Source organism: Symphodus melops, assembly GCF_947650265.1.
Source record: "Symphodus melops genome assembly, chromosome: 18".
NCBI classification, from domain to species: Eukaryota; Metazoa; Chordata; class Actinopteri; order Labriformes; family Labridae; genus Symphodus; species Symphodus melops.
This window is the reverse complement of record NC_136708.1, coordinates 18,845,973-18,864,633: the sequence shown is the minus strand read 5'-3', so window position 1 is coordinate 18,864,633 and position 18,661 is coordinate 18,845,973. Positions and strand designations below refer to the sequence as shown.

The following is an 18,661-nucleotide window of genomic DNA, read 5'->3' as shown; positions in this document are numbered from 1 at the left end:
AGTGTTTTATAATCAGAAAAGGAGCCGATCCCAGATGTAAAATTCAATTCATTCAGCATGTTCTTCCTGAACTTTTTCTGAAATAAAATTCTAACTTCGTCATATTATTTTGTTCTTTATTAACTGTATTTAGCCTATCAGGGCTGCCCGATGGGGGAGAAAGTTGTATGGGCCCTTGGCTAACGGGGCCCATAAAACTTTGATCTTAGGTACACACAAACACTTTAGAATGTTTGAATATTGTTTAAACTTGTTCCCTTTTTTATATGGGAAATGAATTGGTGGTACTCCTGTTAAATCTCTGAAGGTAAATTGATTTTCTGAATATTTATTTTATTCCACTTCAATTTTTTTTCTTTTTGTCTTGTCTATTTAAGTTTCACAAATCAAAGTTGCTCAGATATGAACACTGAAATTAAAAGACTAATACTGAATGAAAGCTATGTAGACAACCATGTAGGCTATGGTTTGACAATGTGATTATGAGTAATGAGAAGAAGGAGCTACAATAAAAAAAAAATCAGTGCAAGTGGATGATGCAGCTAGATTGAGTGCATGCATATACAGACTGTGAAGGTCCAGTAAACCACTCAGCCTAATTACAAATAGAATATAACTTCTGATTAGAGTCAGTGTGTACTTCACCGAGGCTGCTCTGCTCTCTGGCTCATTCCCAAACTAAGCTCACAATTAGATGATTCGCACATGCGGAGGACACCGGTTATGAATGGGTACATTTCCCCAAGTCCCGCCCCTTCCGTTGCTACACACGGACGAATCAGGAGCGCCCATGCGCTTCGATGGGACGTCACGTCAGCTGCCGTCGTGTCGGGATTGGAATGTTACTGACTAACAATCGGAACAACTGAGCACTCGGTAATTGGACACTAGGATCAAGGAATCCCGTCTTTTGAACCCTTTTTCCTCAGCTGTTTGCTCAGTGAGAGGTGGAGCGTTTGTTGGACTCACATCGAGCAGGAGAACTTCGCCTGCTGTGAAGGCTTTTGTATTCTGGAGCAGCGCGTATGAAGGGGAGGCTGTGAGGGGAGGTTGTGAGGAATAAGGAGAGAAATGCAGGGATTCGTCAGGTTACAGTTACGCCGCTGAGCTGTCCGTGCGCTACGACGCGTCCCTCTCCGCGTTCCTGCTTCTCTCCACACGGGACCATGGAGTGATAAAAAAACAGGGGGGAATAGGACGACCATACAGCCCGGAGGCGTCTGGATCTGGCGCGGCAGCCACACCGACTGGGGATTTTACTCTGCCTTGCATGGTCAATGAGTAACCGAGTTTAACATCCAAATCGGGTATACCTTTCCTTTCCGTCTGGGAGAACCTCGGGGACCCCTGCCGCTGTTCAGCCGGGGGGGGGGGGGAGAGAGAGTGAGTTCCCAGACGGCTGTCGGACAGTTTTTCCATTTGAATAGCAGCACACAAGACAGCCTGAATGAGGGCGAGAAGAAGCGCAGGGGAAGCGACACTTTGCATGTGATTGTGTCCGAGAGGGTCCGGGGGCAGATCTGGAGCTTCTTTAGGTTGCACCCAAAGCCGCCCCGCTGTATAGGCGCTCTGCGACATGGTGAAACTCTACAGAAGAGAGAGAACGGGAAAACACTTTTAAAATCGCCCACATGCACTGGATCAATTGCTGGATTTGGGAACCGAATACGCAGAAGGGGGGTTGGGGATCCGTGGAGGCTGCCGGAGGATGGAGCGGTGTAGCCGGGGTTGGTGAGAGCCTAACTTCGGGCTACTTTACATTTCTTCTTCCTAAACAACTCGCCCCTGTTCCCAGGACACATGCAGGCCAAAAAACGCTACCTGATCCTGCTCTCCGCCGGTGCGTGTCTTGCGCTTCTCTTCTACCTCGCAGGGGTTGAGCTTCCAGCGGCGAGCAGGAGCCGGCATGACCGCAGCCGGAACGGATACCGGCCCGAGCAGCCCTGGCCTCACTTCTCGGACCCTTTACACCTTTTCTTACCCTGGGATCAGACGGACACCGAGGAGTACAACCTGCACATATCTCCGAGGCAGAAGAGGGACGTCAACACGAGTGTTTACAGAGGCAAGCGGTGCCGCATGGACTCCTGCTTTGATTTCTCCCTGTGTCAGAAGAACGGATTCAAAGTTTACGTTTACCCGCAGCAGAAGGGGGAGAAGATCTCGGAGAGTTATCAGAATATTTTATCCACCATCGAGGGGTCCAGGTTTTACACCTCAGACCCCGGGCAGGCTTGTCTGTTCGTCCTGAGCCTGGACACTCTGGACCGGGACCAGCTGTCCCCGCAATACGTCCACAACCTGAAAACCAAGGTCCAGAACCTGCCTCTGTGGAACGACGGCAGGAACCACCTCATATTTAACTTGTACTCGGGGACGTGGCCGGACTACACGGAAGACCTGGGCTTCGACATCGGCCAGGCGATGTTGGCCAAAGCCAGCATCAGCACCGAGAACTTCAGGCCCAACTTCGACGTCTCCATCCCCCTCTTCTCCAAAGATCACCTGAGGACCGGGGGAGACAGGGGGTACCTCAAGTACAACTCTATCCCGCCTTTCAGAAAGTACATGCTGGTGTTCAAGGGGAAGCGCTATCTGACAGGTATCGGCTCGGACACCAGGAATGCCTTACATCACGTGCACAACGCGGAGGACGTGGTGCTGCTCACCACCTGCAAGCACGGCAAAGACTGGCAGAAGCACAAGGACGCGCGCTGTGACAAGGACAACGCGGAGTACGACAAGTGAGTAACACTTACCTCAAGAGGTGCATGAGGAAAAATAGCCTACTTTTCTTTGAAATAATCTCCTTGGACTAGACGCACACGCACACTCACGCGCACGCACACTCACGCACGCACGCGCGCCCTAGCCAGTGAACTTCTTCACTGAGTAGGTTCCAGTAGACGACTTTAACCCTTTAACCTCTATTTCAGGGAAATTTTGATATTGACATTTGTATAATCCTCTTATACACATTTTTTTTAACCCGTGTTTTAAATGGACCTGGAGTCTTCCAAATAAAGAACTATGTAATATAACAATTCAGATAAAAAACATAGACTAATAAAACAAAATCAGTTTTTTTTCTATTTTACTCCTGCTTAAGCAAACCTTGAACGACTTAGCTGAGTTTGCTGACTTTAAGCTTGCAGCACTTTCTCAAATTAGCCTATGTTGTTACCATGGGAACATTTAGGGGGCGTGTCCAAAGGGACTGTGATCGAAGTAAAAGGGTGGACAGTCGATTCAGGGATGCATTTCAAAGATGAGAGCAAACAAATTTACTGAAAGTACCAAAGAAGAAGAAATAAAGTAGGATAAGCCCTGAACCTACGATACTGTTACGCTCAGGAAGTGAAATTAAAGCTGTCATCAGGTAGATTTTGAGTATAAATAACAACAAGACTAAACAATATATAAGGTAGCCTAAACATGACGGGGCACTTTTCTCCTTGAAGAACTGTGTTGTGATGCATTTAGATGCACGCTATTTCTGGATCCATTCAAATAAACACAGCCAGCAGAGTATAATCTTACCTCCACTGGTGAAATATAGTGTCATAAATCACACCGGGAAATAGAAAACTCTATCAATGAGTCTTTTTAAGCACCTAAACTGTAGCCCACAGTTAACCAACCTTTTTATGCCCTGCGACATGACTGCTTTTTACCCTTCACTCCACCTCCTTGCTCCCTTTTTAAGCATGTTGTAAACGAGCTCCAGCCAGTCTATTAGCTCCCTCGACACCACCTCCTTTCCTACTTCCTTTCCTATAGAGGAATTCACAACCACTCCTCTCCTTGAGAGCGCTGAAGCGTCCCACCAGGATATGCTCTGACACGTTTAATTTGCAACCTGCACTTTGTGCAAATTAAGCGAAAGTTAACAGTGGGAAATTTCTGATTTTTTTTCTTTTTTTTTTCTTTTTTTCTTTGACACAGAAATTAGTGTCATTGCCACAGGGACCTTGTCCTGACAAAACGCTTGCTTCCTATGAAAGAGTGCGTGCAGGTTAGTTTACGTAAGACGGCTGAATAATGGGGCGATTTAGTGCGAATAAATCAGTCACATAAACAGGAGTTGATGCCATTTTTTTCCCCCAACTCAGCCCTCAGGGACAGCTGATTGCTGCTCATTTTGGAGATCTCACTTTTGTCAAGGTGGTAATTAATGATTCCACCCCTGGGATGAACAGCTGTACTTGAATGCTTGATATGTTTTGGTATCGTAGGCGGTGGTTGGGTGTTTGCATAAGCGGGATTACATCGTGCGCTGGGCTGTCGGCTTCACCTGTGTGTGAGTGACACCGCTTTAATCTGCTTTTATGAACCTGTGGATCCTTTTTCCTTTGTAAAGCCCGGATTAACTCAGACATGTGATAACAGCACTTGTCGACATTGTTCCTAGAAGTCAAGGTGAGAAGAAGGACAGATGGGGAACTTGTAGAAAGTGAACCGAGGCGTACTTCCAATCAATCAGTGAGGGAAGATTCCGAACCAATCCATGAGTTTTCTTTGACTCCTTGAACCTGAAGTGAACTTGAAAACCTCCAACACAAACTTATAGTTCAAAAAAAAAAAAAAAGGAGCTCTAACAAAAACTTCACAAGCATGCACTTGTCTACCCATTCGTCACCCCCTCCACCCCTCGTTCTCTCTCACACACACACACACACATTCTCTTTGCGTCTGTCTCCCGAGATGCCTTGGGCTCGGTGTCACCTGCAGAGATATGTCATCCATTATCTGGCATTCCAGTCATCTCTGGACAGCCCGCCTCTGTTTCCCAACGGATCGGCCCTGTTTTTCCCAGAGGTATCCCTGTCGAAGGGAACGTCTCTGTTGCTGTAATCAGCTGATTGACACATCTGATCGCCCGAGCTTCTCTCTTTCCACTGCAGTGTGTCTCACTATGGCTGATTTATTTCCATCAATACTGCTGCCTTTTAGCTATTTCTCTGGCAACATCGATACATGTCGCTGTGGAAACTCACCAAATCCAATTTTCTTTTTTTTCTTTTTTTACAAGTGTACAGTGTTTAGCATTCAGTTTGTTTTTGCTTGTTATTCTGTCAGTCTAAATGATCCTCACACGTCTTCATGAAGCATTCTTCTTTTTCTTGTGTTTTGAAAGTGGATCTATGGGGTTATAACTAGTGTTGAGATTGCTAGCATACTTTAGAATTTGGCAACAAAGAGAAACCAATACATTTAAAGCATTTTGGCCTCCGTTATGATCTAGCAGCCTATTTGAATTTAATACATTGGATGCTTTTCATTTTAATCTAATTTAAAGCCCTTTGGGTGCAGGCCCAACAAAAAAAAAAAAAAAAACCTGACGTCAGCTCTCCCAGGTAAATGGATTTGTATGCAGCTGGCCTTGTGTAGTCAGTCCTGACTTTCCACAGTCTGGTGGCGGACAAGCGAAGCCTTGCGGGGACGCTGTGGTGCAGATCCAGGAATGCACACACGTGTCAGAGCAGCTGTTGGCGCTCGGAGTGGGAGAAGTGCCAAAGCAGGCCTGCTCTCTGTTCACTGTATACCTGGATGCTCTCTGAATGAACACTCTCTGAACTCGAAGGTGGGATGTGATTTGGCTCTGACCTTATCTACTCATCTGTACGCCTCAAAGGCTGGTGCTGCAGGACTCTTCTTCATCCAGCTCGTCTTGGCCTCCTGACTTTTGACCCTGCTGCCTTTTAGAGGAATGCTGCTTTCTAAAGGAATGCAGCGGCAGGGTGGGAGCCGCTATATAGGTAAACCCCCCCCATCTCCCACTCTCTCCCATTCAGTCACACAAGCGCACACAGAAGCCCCGCACTCTGCACACTTATTCAATTGATTTTCATAGCTGAAATAGCTTTGAATTGGAGTTCGTGTGGTCGACTTCCATGTCCAAGCGCTGATGAAAAGAGCCCATTCTCCGCTACATTATCCTCTGACTTTCAGGCCTTCTTCTTGACAACGATCCCGGGGAAAGACAGAGGGGCTATTAACGGCCCCACAAATGGAAATGTCACGTTTTTTTGGAGGATTTCCCCTCATTTTTGTTTGCCGATAGACGTGTAAAAAGCCTCCTTTCCCGTCCTGACTCTTCTGACTCGATGTGTCATATTTCCCTTTTCAGGAAACTCGACTTCTCATTTCTTTTGAATAGGAAGTGGATGCGTATGAGCCGTTACTTCCTTGTTTCTGTGGCGGGCGGGTCGCTTTGGCCATGATTGTACAGATGAAGGATGTCGGTTAAAGATGGCCCACAATGCTACACTTACACAACTTACAAGCTCAATGTAATGTTATATGATGTAAGTGCCCCCTTTCCCACTGGAGAGTAGATTATCCTGCGGAGATCAAATCTCATCTAATATCACCAGGCGACTGCTCAAAGTACACCATCATTACTATTGAGTGTTCCATTTATGTCCAAGTGCACGTATTCCCCTTAGTTTCTCTTTGTTGAGCTTTTCCCCGGCTAACAGCAGCGTCATCATCCCCCATTTAATACTTAACCAGCTTTGTTGGCTCGTATTGACTTTGTACTTCAGCTACTTCACTGGCAGCTGCCGCTCAAGGTCACCCGGGGGACTTTATAAAAAAAAAAAAAAAAAAGAGGGAAGAAGGGAGGGTAGTGGGGAGCTGAGACAGTCAAGAGCAAGAAGAAGAAGATGAAGAAGAGCAAGCGAGTGTGAGATTGAGTGATAATAGTGAGTTGGGTTAAAAAAAAAAGAGAGAAATGGAGAGTTGAGAAAATTGTATTGTGCAGTGGGGTTTTTTTTTTTTTTTTTTTTTTTACCCCCATTGGGAGTCAATAACGGTAACATCAACCAAGCGCCGCTGCGTTTTCATTTCCACAACTGTGTCATCAGCAGGAAATTTCCCACTCGAGGAAATCTCTCAAAAGCCCGAGAAGGAGAAGGCAACCATTTCTTCTCCCTTCCCCTTTCGCTTTTTCACTTCTCCTTTTCCTCTGCTTCTTCCCTACTTTCGCCTCCTCTCCTCTTTCTCTCGACGACTTGGAAAAAACGCCGGTGTGACGTGGCTCCTGGCGGCTCCCTGCCACATTTCCTTCTCCCTCTGTTTGTTTGGCTTTTTTTTAATATATATATATATGTGACGGCGCAGAGCTTGACATTTTAGTTGACACCCCGCCTCAGAATGAGCGGCAGGAGCAGATCAGAGGCCAATTGAAGAAAAACCAGCAACACTTCCCCCTCTACCTTATCTCACCGAAACACCATTATAAGCGGGGGAATTAGTGGCGTTCACCTGAATGCCGGCGCGGTGACGGCATCCCATTGGCGATTCAAGCGAGCGACAAACACAGTCGTGTTTCTTCGCCGCTGTTTGGCAGGAGAGGGTGTCACACTCCCTTGGTTGCCATTGTTTGTTTTTCTGTGTTCAGATTAATAAATCATGAATATTTCATGATTGCCTGCTCTCTCTTAGATAAAGTGCCGAGCCTGTGATGGGGGAATGTTAATGATGTGAGGGATAATAAGTTTGAATGCAGAGCAGCTTAATTAGGACTCTTTGATATTTGGGTGTGTGTGTGTGTGTGTGTGTGTGAGAGAGAGAGAGAGGGAGACAGATTTAATCCTGTAACTAGATAAAACCCCTGTTTGTTGTTTTATCTTATCACGCTGTTTATCCATCTCACATCCTCTCTTCCTCCAGCTCTCTCTCTCTCTTTGCTCGTTTGAAAGCGTCTCATTTGGGTGTTTGACTTGTTTCAGCCTCATTTTTGTGTTTTCTGGGGCAAGTCGCCGTGTCACCGTCACAGGAGAGAAGTCAACATCGAGTATTTCCGTCTTGGCTCACGGTATTTTCCCAGCTGTCGTAGTTTTCTTGTGATAAACTTCAAGCGAAAAACTTTGTGACACGGTGTGAATTTTAACTTTATTTTCCTTTTTTAAAATTTTTTCTCGAGGTGCAACTGACGAAAAAAAAAACAAAGTTTTGTTAGACTTTTAGAGGGAGCTTTTTCATCCGTCAAAAACGTTCAAATGTCTCTTCAAACCTCCAAACACTTAACCACAGAAATGTTTGGAATTGACTTTTAAGTGTCTTAATATAGATGTTTGTGTTGATCATTCAGCTGTCATGCAACAATTGGCTGTATAATTCAGTTTGGTAGCTGAAAACTATCGAAGGAATGATATGAAGTTATTAAATGGGACCGCAGGTGGTTGGTGCGTGCGCCTCATGTGTGAATGCTGTGGTCCTCCAGGCGGGTGGTCCAGGTTCGAATCCGGCCCGTTGCTCCTCTCCCGCATTTTTTGCAAAAGTGAAAATATGTCCCATCAGTTTTCCTATAAAAATAATAATAATAATAATAACATTTTAGACACCGTCTGAACAGAGAGTTTTTTGGTCCTTTTATTATTTTTTTGCTGTAAACGTCAATGGAAACGTTTGAAGATGGAACCGTTGTCAGTCAGATCCTCGTAAATGTTCTCATCACTTCCTGTGTTCTCAGACGAGCTGGACTGTGCTCCTTGTTTGTGTTGCTGCTTGTTCTGGTCTGTGTGTGAGTTTTGTCCGTGTGTGGCTGCTCATCCATGCATGTCCTTTTTGTTGTGTGTGCGCGTCTCTTCTGTTTGGCTCTTTGTCTTGCGTGCGTCGAGCCTGTATATGTGTGTGTGTGTGTGTGTGTGTGTGTGTGTGTGTGTGTGTGTGCGCATGCAGGATGACCGGGGTCACGACCTCTCTGTCTGTCCCCTTCGTTGAGTGACGAAGGCAAAGCCCAGCTCACTGACCCACATTCATTGAAGGATTACCCGCACAGCCAAGCTGCCCCCCTGGCCTCAGAGGTGGTGGCTCTGGAGGAACAGAGGGAGGAGGATGGAGAGAGTGGGGTGGGGGGTTGGGGGGGGAACAGAGGGTTGGACATGAACTCCGTACGCACACACACTTGGATCAGACAGTGAACCCCCCCCCCCCCCCCTCGGCTGGCTACTGGCAGGTTTTCGGACAAGAGATTGATCAGCTGGGAGGGTTCCCCCAAAATGAAAATCAATGAGGGTATTATCACAGCAGTGGGCCGGCCCCTGAAATCATTTCCTCTATTAAGAGCTGCTGGAGAAAGGGGTAGAAAACCGGTCAGTAGGCTTGTTGTATTGCGGTGGCGCTAATTGAAAGAGCGAGGAATAAAAAAAAAAAAGCATCAAAATGCTTCTCCTTCCCAGGACTGCAGGGAATGTTTTATAGCAATGGATTAACAAGAAACACACAAGCGCTATAGTGAAAGTAGTAAAGCCCCATCTCCCTTTTCGCCTCTCTTCTCTGTCACTCTTGAAGCTCTCTCTAATGCTGGCGCAGTGATGTAGAAAAAGTTTTTAAAAAGGCTCTCGACGGTGCAGAGCGAGAGAAAGACTCCCATTGGCTCCCCGTAAACTCAATTAAACTCGACAGCTACGTGACTGGCTGAGACGAGGGGGGAAGTGATGATCAGAACAGACTCCTTATTAAAGCCTCCGCAGGATGGTTGAAGGGAAAGATGTGGCTGCTGTCTGCTTGGTTTGGCAAACACGACGAGTTCTGACATCTGTCTCGACATCTGCGTCGAAGAGAGGAAAAAAAACAACTCTCTGTGGCACGGGGCAAGCTGAGGCGGGGGTGGGGGTGGGTGGGGGGGCAACGCTGCTCTGAAGGCACATTCCCTGCTTCAGTGTTCACATGCTCAGCTGAGTGTTTTGCCATTGGCACACTTGGATTCCACTGTTACACGTCCATTGTTTCTTTTTTTACTCAGGAGTATCTGACGTTGACTTCAACCGAAGCTCACACAGAAAGGAAACGCTCCCTGGAGTCGGGAAAGTGTTAGTTTGACGTTCTTTTTGGATCGGGATCCACACAACCATAAAACAACAAAAACTCCAAAAGCACTTTCTTCAAGCATTTAAAAAGCCTTTAGTGATGGCATGAACATGAAAGCAAACTCCGACTTGTTTTGACATCAAGCCTTCAATCAGGTAGTCAGAAAATAGCTGACTCCTTGATGAAAGCTTACATTGAGTGTGTTGAAGCTCTCTCATGTTTTATGAGAACACACTTGGTTGCTAACGCTATAAATGGCGTCACTAGCTGAGGAAAATATTTTTTTTCTGCAACCAGGTTGGAACTACCAATTTCACGTTTGCAGTTCCTTCTTCTTAAATCTCAGATGGATCAGGAAGATCAGGTACTTCCTTTCTCATTTATTATATATTATAGTCAAAGAAGATTGTTAAGGTTTTGAACCTTTGGTTGATGACAATTGAAGATAGTTAGTTTCCACTCTGGGAAATGGTACACCTTTTTTTCCCCTCAACTTTCCGACCTTTTTGGAGTCTCATGGTTTCATAGAAAGTTAATTAAATCGTGAAACCAATCTTTGCTTTTGGCCCTACACTTAGACCTAATTTGGAGTAAAAAGAAAGTGAAAGAAGAGCGCATGCTGGACTTACATTTTCAAGTTGCCAAAAAACAAGAATCACCATGAATACAAATGCTGCTCTGCTGCTTCTCAAGGTGGAAACGGACAACTTTCTGGGGTGCCACTCACTTTTTTAGCTTCATTTCTGTGCTCATAGCTGTTTCAAGATCTAGTTGGAGTCAACAATTCTGTTTCTGCAGTTTTAGACACCATAAACTCCAGGCCTGGTTTGTCAGTCAACATGGTAAAAAAAAAATCCTGACAAGTTGAACCAAACAGAATCTAAAATTTACGAGGTTCTTTGAGGCGAACCAAATCCAACAGAATGATGCAGTTTGTTTGTTCCGTCGTTTGTTCGTGAGGGCTGAGAAAGTTTGAGAAAAGTCCAATGCAAAACAACTGCATGAAGAAATCATTAAGCTGTTTGCCCATATCCGAGTAGAACACATTTGTCCTTCCATCCAACCCTCGTTTTTCCTCATGTGACCAGTCAAGTGGACACTGGTTTCACTATGAGTGAATCAGGCTGCAGTTATATGCCTGTTATCTCCCCTCTGCTGAACTGCGGAGCTCCGGGTTTGTTAGTGCGTGAGAGGTCAGGGTGTATGTGTGCTTAAAGAGTGCCGAGGGGGGGGTTGCTTCTGGTCCTAGTTCCCCGGGGGATTTGTCCCTCTTCCTGGATGACTCTGCACTCCCGGAGCTGTGGAGCACCTGACCACAATTATCTCATCAGCGCGGGGCAGTGGGCTGAAACTCTGGCCTATATCTGCGGCACACACTGACACTTTGGAGCGAAGACGTGCACACTGCGGAGCTCATTGTTAAAAGGTTTCCTTCCGAACAAGAAAGCCCAGCCTATTCCTGCAGCGTTGTTGATGGAACTCGCACTCCTGTGAGCGCTGTGACTCCCTCGAGGCAGGTTGCGTTAGCTCCAAGGGTTGCTACTTTTTATGGCAGGTTTTTATGGCCCCAAGAGGTCATTTAGCAAACACCTACCGACGGCACATCAATGGGACAGGAGATCGTTGACGTCAGCTCACACGGTGACCTCCCTCCTTCACTTCTAACCGCCGCAGGAGTGAAAACAAACACTCAAACCCACGGCTGGTATTCATATTTAAATAGTAATTGGCAAGAGGGGGGGGAATCTTAGAGGAGGAGGTGGTAGAGTAGTGGGGTTGAAGAGGGCAATAGCTTAAAAAAGCATTATGTCACTGAAGAATGTGTGCATGGCTCAATGTTTGAGGGGCCAAGGCTTCAAGGAGAGAAAGAGGTTTTTGTTGGGGAGATCTGGCTGCCTGGCAGGCTGATGGAAGGGCTCTTTTCCCCCCGTCTGGTCCGTCATCATGCTTTATGTCTCGGTTTGACTTCCACTCTTTGGATGTAAAAGTTGGGGCTGCCCTCGGGCGCACCAAAGGGGTCCTATTGTGCTCCGGTTTGCTCTCCTTCCAGAGGAAACGCTTGTGCCTTGTTGACATTGCAGCCTGCCCATATGTTCCCCCCCATTTACTCTCTCATGTTCTGCTCCTCTTTATCAACCCTGACTCTTCCTGAGGCTGCTTTCCTCTGTGTTTAAAGCTTGGGCGACAAAAAGCAACTAGAAATGATGCTTTTTTTCCTCATGCAATTCCTACAAAGACACAGAGACTTGAGTATTGGTTAATACAGAGTTCAACTCTAAATATAGTACGATCAAAATCCACATAGCATTGTGATTTTGACACAGGGCTCTTCAATGATGTGACATTACTACTATCATTGTTGTAAAGTCTTGCCCGTATACTAAAGGAACATTTTAAACTAAAATAGTAGAGGTGTGTAGAACACAAGTAAGTCATCTTAAGTCACAGTTAGGTCGAGCTACAGTTCCAGCTCAAGAAGACCGAATTCAGTCAGACTCGAACCTGATTCATGCGTCCTGCGGACGGTGTCCCAGACGCGCACCTCCAAGATTTTGTATAACGACGGGGACGTCTTCGCGCCAACCACGTTGCAATGACTGGCTTCGCAGCCCGAAAGCACTTCATGCCGTTTAAAGATTCGATGCGAGAGAGTGCTGAAGAGGTCCGTTCTGTCCGCTCTGACCACATTCAGCATGAAACGGCTTGACGTCCACAGGGGCCGTGCGCCGCCGACCCCAAGAGCCATGAATCGGGTCTAACTCAGATCCGTGCAGTTTTGGTCAGACCTAACAAAATAAATCCAGCTGTTTCGGAGAACAGGAAGCAAGTTGACGCTCTGATGGCCTAAATGTCGTGGTATCAGGCTGAAGCATTGACTCGCGCACTCACCAATGCGCCGTTTTAGATCGTATTTTCATTTCCAATTCTCGTATCAATTTTGGAACAATGGCTTCTTTCTCAACTCCAGCCATAGACAACCGTGCTCTGGTTTTGGCAGATGCCACAACACTTCACGGATCAGCAGCTTAGCCAAATCCGACTGGGGGCGAAGGAGGAGGAGGAGGTGGAGGAGGAGGAGGAGGAGGAGACTGTTACAAGGGAAGAAGGCATCTGGTCTCAGCAAGGAGAGTTTGAGTGTGCCCAGAATGTGGGTGTATGATTGACCGCAGCGAGGAAGGAAAGAATCATTTTGGTTGATCGCCGTTTCCCTGTTGCCTTGGCGGCTTGTTTGGTGGTGCTTCGTGTTGCGTGGTGTTTATTCATGAGTTTGACAGGGGCCTCCTTTTCAGATGTATTAGAAGGAGTGTGTGATTGTTTTTGGTTTTTTTTGCGAGGCAAACTGGGACAAAGTGCAGCTGCTGGTGGTAATGCTGGATATTTCAAATGAACACCCACAGACTCTCCTACTCTTCAATTTCTTCCTGCCTTTTTTCCTTCTCCTTGCTCTTCCTCCCGCTCTCTTCTTCTCTTCACAGTCACTTCTTCTGTCTCACACTCCTACATCCTGACAAACCCACGTACATCTCTGCAGCATCACTCCTCCTGACCCCGGCCTCTTGTACCATCTCATTACATCATTGACTCAAACATTTTCCAAAAAACAAAAGACGTGTCTTGCTGATGAGTCATTTCAGTCTCCAGTCCCGGCTTGTGTCACATCCACGTTCTTATGAGCTGATATTCTGCTGCTGTAGTTGCTGTGGCCCTGTTACCAAGCCACCGGACACTTCCCCTGTGTGAGAAGTTAATTTTTACCCTGCTGCATCCAGACTGGTTAGGTGGTGTCTATCCACTTGTATCCCTGCAATTAAAGCAAACCAGAAAAAACGCCCGAGAAAAAGACATCAAGCGGGAAAAGCTGTTTATCCTGTAATGAATATGAGACACCGAGGTAAAGGCAGAAAAAGAAAGTCGAGAGAGGATGTAAATGTGGAGCTGAATGAGCTGCAGAGATTCTTGGTTTTGTTTAGCAGCTTGACAGGGTGTATATTCTTTGTGGGGGTGAATTGAAGTGTTTATTTCCCAAGAAAGATCTGACACGACGGCACTTTGTTTTCAAAGCGTCTGAGTCTTGTTTGGCTTTGCAGCTCCCTTGCAAAGACACCATTTTCTCTCTGGCTGTCTGAAGTGGGACACGTGATCAGAGCGTGGAGACATTTCGAGATTCTTCAGCTCAACTTATGCAATATATGGATCCTATAGAAAAGAGGCCTTGTAGCAGATCGTTGTAGGGTAGCTTATAGTGGCGAATACTCCAGTAATGAGAGAAACAATGAGCCATAAGCAGCAGGACAAATTTAGAAATAGACGGGCCAATGAGAACCTGGCTCTGTGTGGCAAAATCATAGACTTGATTAATAATAGTCATTAGCAGCCGCAGTTGAGATGCACTTCAATCCCTACACCTCTGCTAGAGGTGTTAAGTGGCCCAGAGTTAATGACTTCATGTACCAAGTTGATGCTGAAAATAACTCTCTTGTAGGCTGTTTAAACTGGACAAAAGGAGTTTTGGATTTGTAGCTCTCTGTTTGTTCTGTTCTGTCAATTGTTGTGCATCGGCTCATTTGTCTTAACCATTCACCATCCAAATGGATCCTGAAGTCCAGGGGAAGCGCATGTCTTTACAATTTTACAAAGTCGGATGTGGATCGATTGCATCAAAGTTTTCTCTTGTGCTTTTCCAAAGAAAACTATGCTTTATTAATGCAAACTGTACTGAGTATACAAGCAAACAAAAATGACATCATTTCAACCGAGCAAAGTTTTCCATCGCTTAGGAGGTATACTTGATGAAGCCGTCAAAAAACAATCTATCATTGGCCTCCGGGCTCACAGAAACGCCAGACGTCTGTGGAGTTAGATTAGTGTTTTGCCTCTCGCCCGCCCCAGATGTTTGTGCTGCAGTCTGGAGACTTTTTGGTCCAAACATGTAATCAACTTCCATGCATGTTTTGGTTTGAAGAAAGATTGAATTACTTAGGATGATCAAGGGTTGATTGTACTTTGGACTGGACTAGAGGTGTAGAAATAAATCATTTCGACATGATCATATAGAATCCTAAAACCAGTGAAGATTCACAATCCTGGTATGGACTAGGGTTTTTGCAATACTAGAGTTTTAGATAGATAGATAGATAGATACTTTATTGATCCCGAGGGAAATTCAAGTTTTAAACGTCATTCTAGTAAAAAATCATACTACATCAATACCTGATACCTACGATACCATGGCAAAAGAAAAGGAAGTCCTAGGCACCCCCATTATTGGGCACTTCCCTTTTTATGACCAAATAACGCAGACACACTCTTCACTCTGTCTGAAATTCACAAATCTGTTCGAAGCATTCTTCACCAAAGCGTTTCCAATTTAGACCTTACAGTTCTCTTTCTTTTTGTCAGCTTTAGGTTAAAAATATGACTGTAACTTTAAAAGCTACAATACTTTTCAAACTATGGATCATTAAAATAACATCATATTTGCATCATCATACAGCTCATGGTCTTGAAACGGATGGTAGGATTTACATTTCACAACCTCAGAATGTTCTTTATTGGATGACTTTCAAACAGGACAAGATGGTTCACTTGATTTGAAATCTACTCAGAATCTAAAGTTCTGTTGTCTCATTTGTGTGTCCTTATGTCTATTTCAGTTACACATCTGTGTACAATGTCACCAGATTTCTGCAGATTCTGCAGAACCAGCAGCTGTGCCTGCTCTGTAACTTTACTAAAGTGTTTCCAGATTCATCCCTTCCATATCGAGGTAATAGGTCAGACTCTTCTAAGGGTCCCCTAACACAGATGTGCGTGTGTGTGTGTGTGTGTGTTAAAGGAAGTGCTTCTGTTTGCCTGTGGGCCCAGTCTGGAGTTCTTGGGGTATCTGGTGACAGAGGAGTATTTGCTCACAGCTAGATAGCTTTCTATCTATAAACACATACTTGTATTCTCCTGGGGTTGCTGACTTTTGAAGAGCTTAAGGACGGCAGAAGTTATAAAGTCTGAATATTTTTGGGGTTTGGAATAGTTTCTGTTGTAGTCGCGGAGAGTGTGTATTTTTTTCTCTGGCCCGGACAGAGGAGGATTGCTTCTCTGTCTGAGTATTTGAAAGTGTTTGCTCTGTAGCCAACTCGGGAACAGACAGAAATCCAGACAAGTATGTGTTACATTTACACTGCAGTCTGAACTGTGTGTTGTAATGTTAAATTGTGTATCAGTTTATGTGTATATTCGCTGTGTGTGTGTGTGTGTGTGTTTGTATTCCCTGGAGCAAAGTAGTGGTGATTATTAGTGGGTCGTTCCATTCCAACATTTTCCTGCTTTCCTCGCTGAATGTTCCTCTATTTTAAACCTGCAGGCATCCCTGCGCGCAGCCTCGTCCCCTCTGTCCAAACAGAAACACACATGCACGTACACACGCACTGTTTCCTCTCGCAAACTCAGCAGCATCTTGTTTGTCCGAACCCCGGCACTAACGCTAACTGTGGCCACTCATGTGGAACCCCCAGAAGCTACAAAACATGAATAATGTATCGGCGAGATGAGTTTCTATTCATGTTTTTTTTTTCTAGATTAAGTAGCATGTCCACACATACCCGTGATGTCATCCCCCACGTACGGCTGCCCCTGCACCAACATTTCCGCTAAGCAGCACAGAGGCGTCTGATTTCCTGTTCTCCAGCTTTGACGGGTAGAAAACATCCAAGATCAGAGTGTGACCTTAAAAGGTTTTTTTTTTTTTGTTTTTTTTTCTTGGGGAGGGGGGGGGGGGTATGCTGAGTGAATTTTCTGAGTTCACACGGTCTGAGGAGCAGGAGAGATTCATTATTCAATAAATTGCATTTAATGGGAAGAATGAAGGAAGACCAAATGAGACTCAAAGCCAGCGACATCTCTGAAGGCTGATAAGCTTCTCCCCCCCCCCCTTTTTTTTAAAGGACAAAACAGGGCAGAGATTTTTTAAGCAACAACAACAGACAAGACTAGAGCTCCAAAAAGTAGATGTTACTGGGCATTTCCAAGCTGCCCCATCCATTAGAACAACAGAGAGAAGTTGATCTAAGAGCTATGTGGTTGCTAAGTTTGTTGTAACTGCTTCACCCCTTCCATATCTGCTCTGCATTTTTTTTCATTTTAAATCTCCCCAAATAAATCTGGAAATATCCTGCTACAGGACAATCTTTGGATTCCCCTTTTTTCTCTTGCATCCATTGTATAAACTTTATCTGTCATACTCCCATATCTTGAACCCTCTGTCTCTTTTCCCTTTGTTGATGTTAGCGATAAGACATCTCCCTCTGGATCAGCTCAGTGCTTCTATTACTGACTAATTTACTGTGAAAGAGACTCTGGCAACTTGTCTTCGCTTCAAATTTAATTAAAAAGTTGCTCCATGTAAACAGAGACACAGTAAACACTTTCGATGAAACTTCACGTTGGAGTCATGAAATTTTTTTTACGATGTGTCTGACCTGAAGGCAGAGACGCTGGCACATCTCACTCGTCTAATTTTCCCAACATGCACAGCTCCTTCTGTAGGATCATGACTGCTGGGGTACAGATATTTTACAAACAGCTCAGAACTACTGTGATCACAGTCCATGCTCTGGGCACTCAGCCTTCTGGAAATCCACAGAGCATGGTTGTTGGAAGTTTAAGGTTTATCCACACTCAGTATAATAATATGATGTTTAAAAAAAGTATATTTATTGCTCTTGGCTGACTAAAACTTGACGTTTGAAATACATATTTTAGTTCCTCTTTTCCCCATATTACAAAAAAGTAATGCTAGGTAAGCTAGCTATAGTTAGCCACATCAAGCCAGCTAACGTGAGCTAAAAGAAAGACCCCTTCTTTGTCTTAACTGTACCAAACGGTGAATTTATGCTAGCTTAAGAACATTAGCCAACTATTGTTAGCCTTCCCTTTTTAGCAATGACAAACTCACTTTGGTGCCTTTTAACTCATAGCGTCTCCCCCTTTTGTCTTTAAAGAAGAGCACTTATAATCAAGCTGCATTTGCTACCTAAAGTTAGCATGATTAAGTTAGCCATTCTTGTTATCCTTGACGACACCTACAAAGATGGACTAAAGGCATATTTATTGGTAACAGACATTAAAACTAAAACATACAACTGAGGCTTTAACAACAAGGGACAAATCTTGGCTTACATAAAGGAGGTTAATGAAGTTGATAAGACAGCTCTGTGCAGCTGAACATGGTTGGCATGGAGACTGGTATTGGTCCATTGTACTTTACCATAAATAAATACAGATAAAACATCAAGTACTTTAGAATCCCTGTCCTACCTTCATCATGGAGCACTAGCATGAGCCAAGTTAGCTTAAGCTTAATAGCTTTACTTATCAAGCTAATCAGAGTGCAAAGGCGAGATTAGCGTCCGTTAGTCTTGTTATCTTCTAATCACTTCAAAGCTGGCCAAATCACCTGTTCTCCTTTTCCTGTGGTCGTGCTTTACACACGCTACAGCTTCACATAGTGTAAACTCAGGCTGCACTTAAGATACCATTGCATTATTTTTATGCATATTTCATATGCTGCACTTTCAGACAGATAGCCTGCTATTAAAGATATGCATTAAGCACTTACAATGTTCTTATGTTATGTTGTATGGCTTCTGTGCACTTCCTCCATTAGAGTCAGCGTTTTAAGAGATGTCTTGAGAGCATCAGCTAAGTTTGCTCTATTTTGAAACCTCTATCCTATGTTTACTTTTTTAAAAGTTTTTCAAGAGGCCACTGTAAAATTACCAGAAATCACACGTCAAATACACTCCTGAAAATATCGAGATCATTTCAGGAGGACTGCTCTAGATATTCT

At 44.8% G+C, this 18,661-nt stretch overlaps 1 protein-coding gene across 1 annotated transcript in view; it reads left to right on the top strand.

Moving 5' to 3' along the window:
- The first annotated feature begins 765 nt into the window (after window positions 1-765).
- Window positions 766-18,661, top strand: part of ext1b (exostosin glycosyltransferase 1b) — a 108,033-nt gene continuing 90,137 nt past the window's right edge. The window contains exon 1 of the mRNA XM_079368265.1: window positions 766-2,744. Within this exon, the coding sequence (XP_079224391.1) occupies window positions 1,801-2,744 (944 nt within the window). The 5' untranslated portion in view covers window positions 766-1,800. The remainder of the gene's footprint in view (window positions 2,745-18,661) is intronic.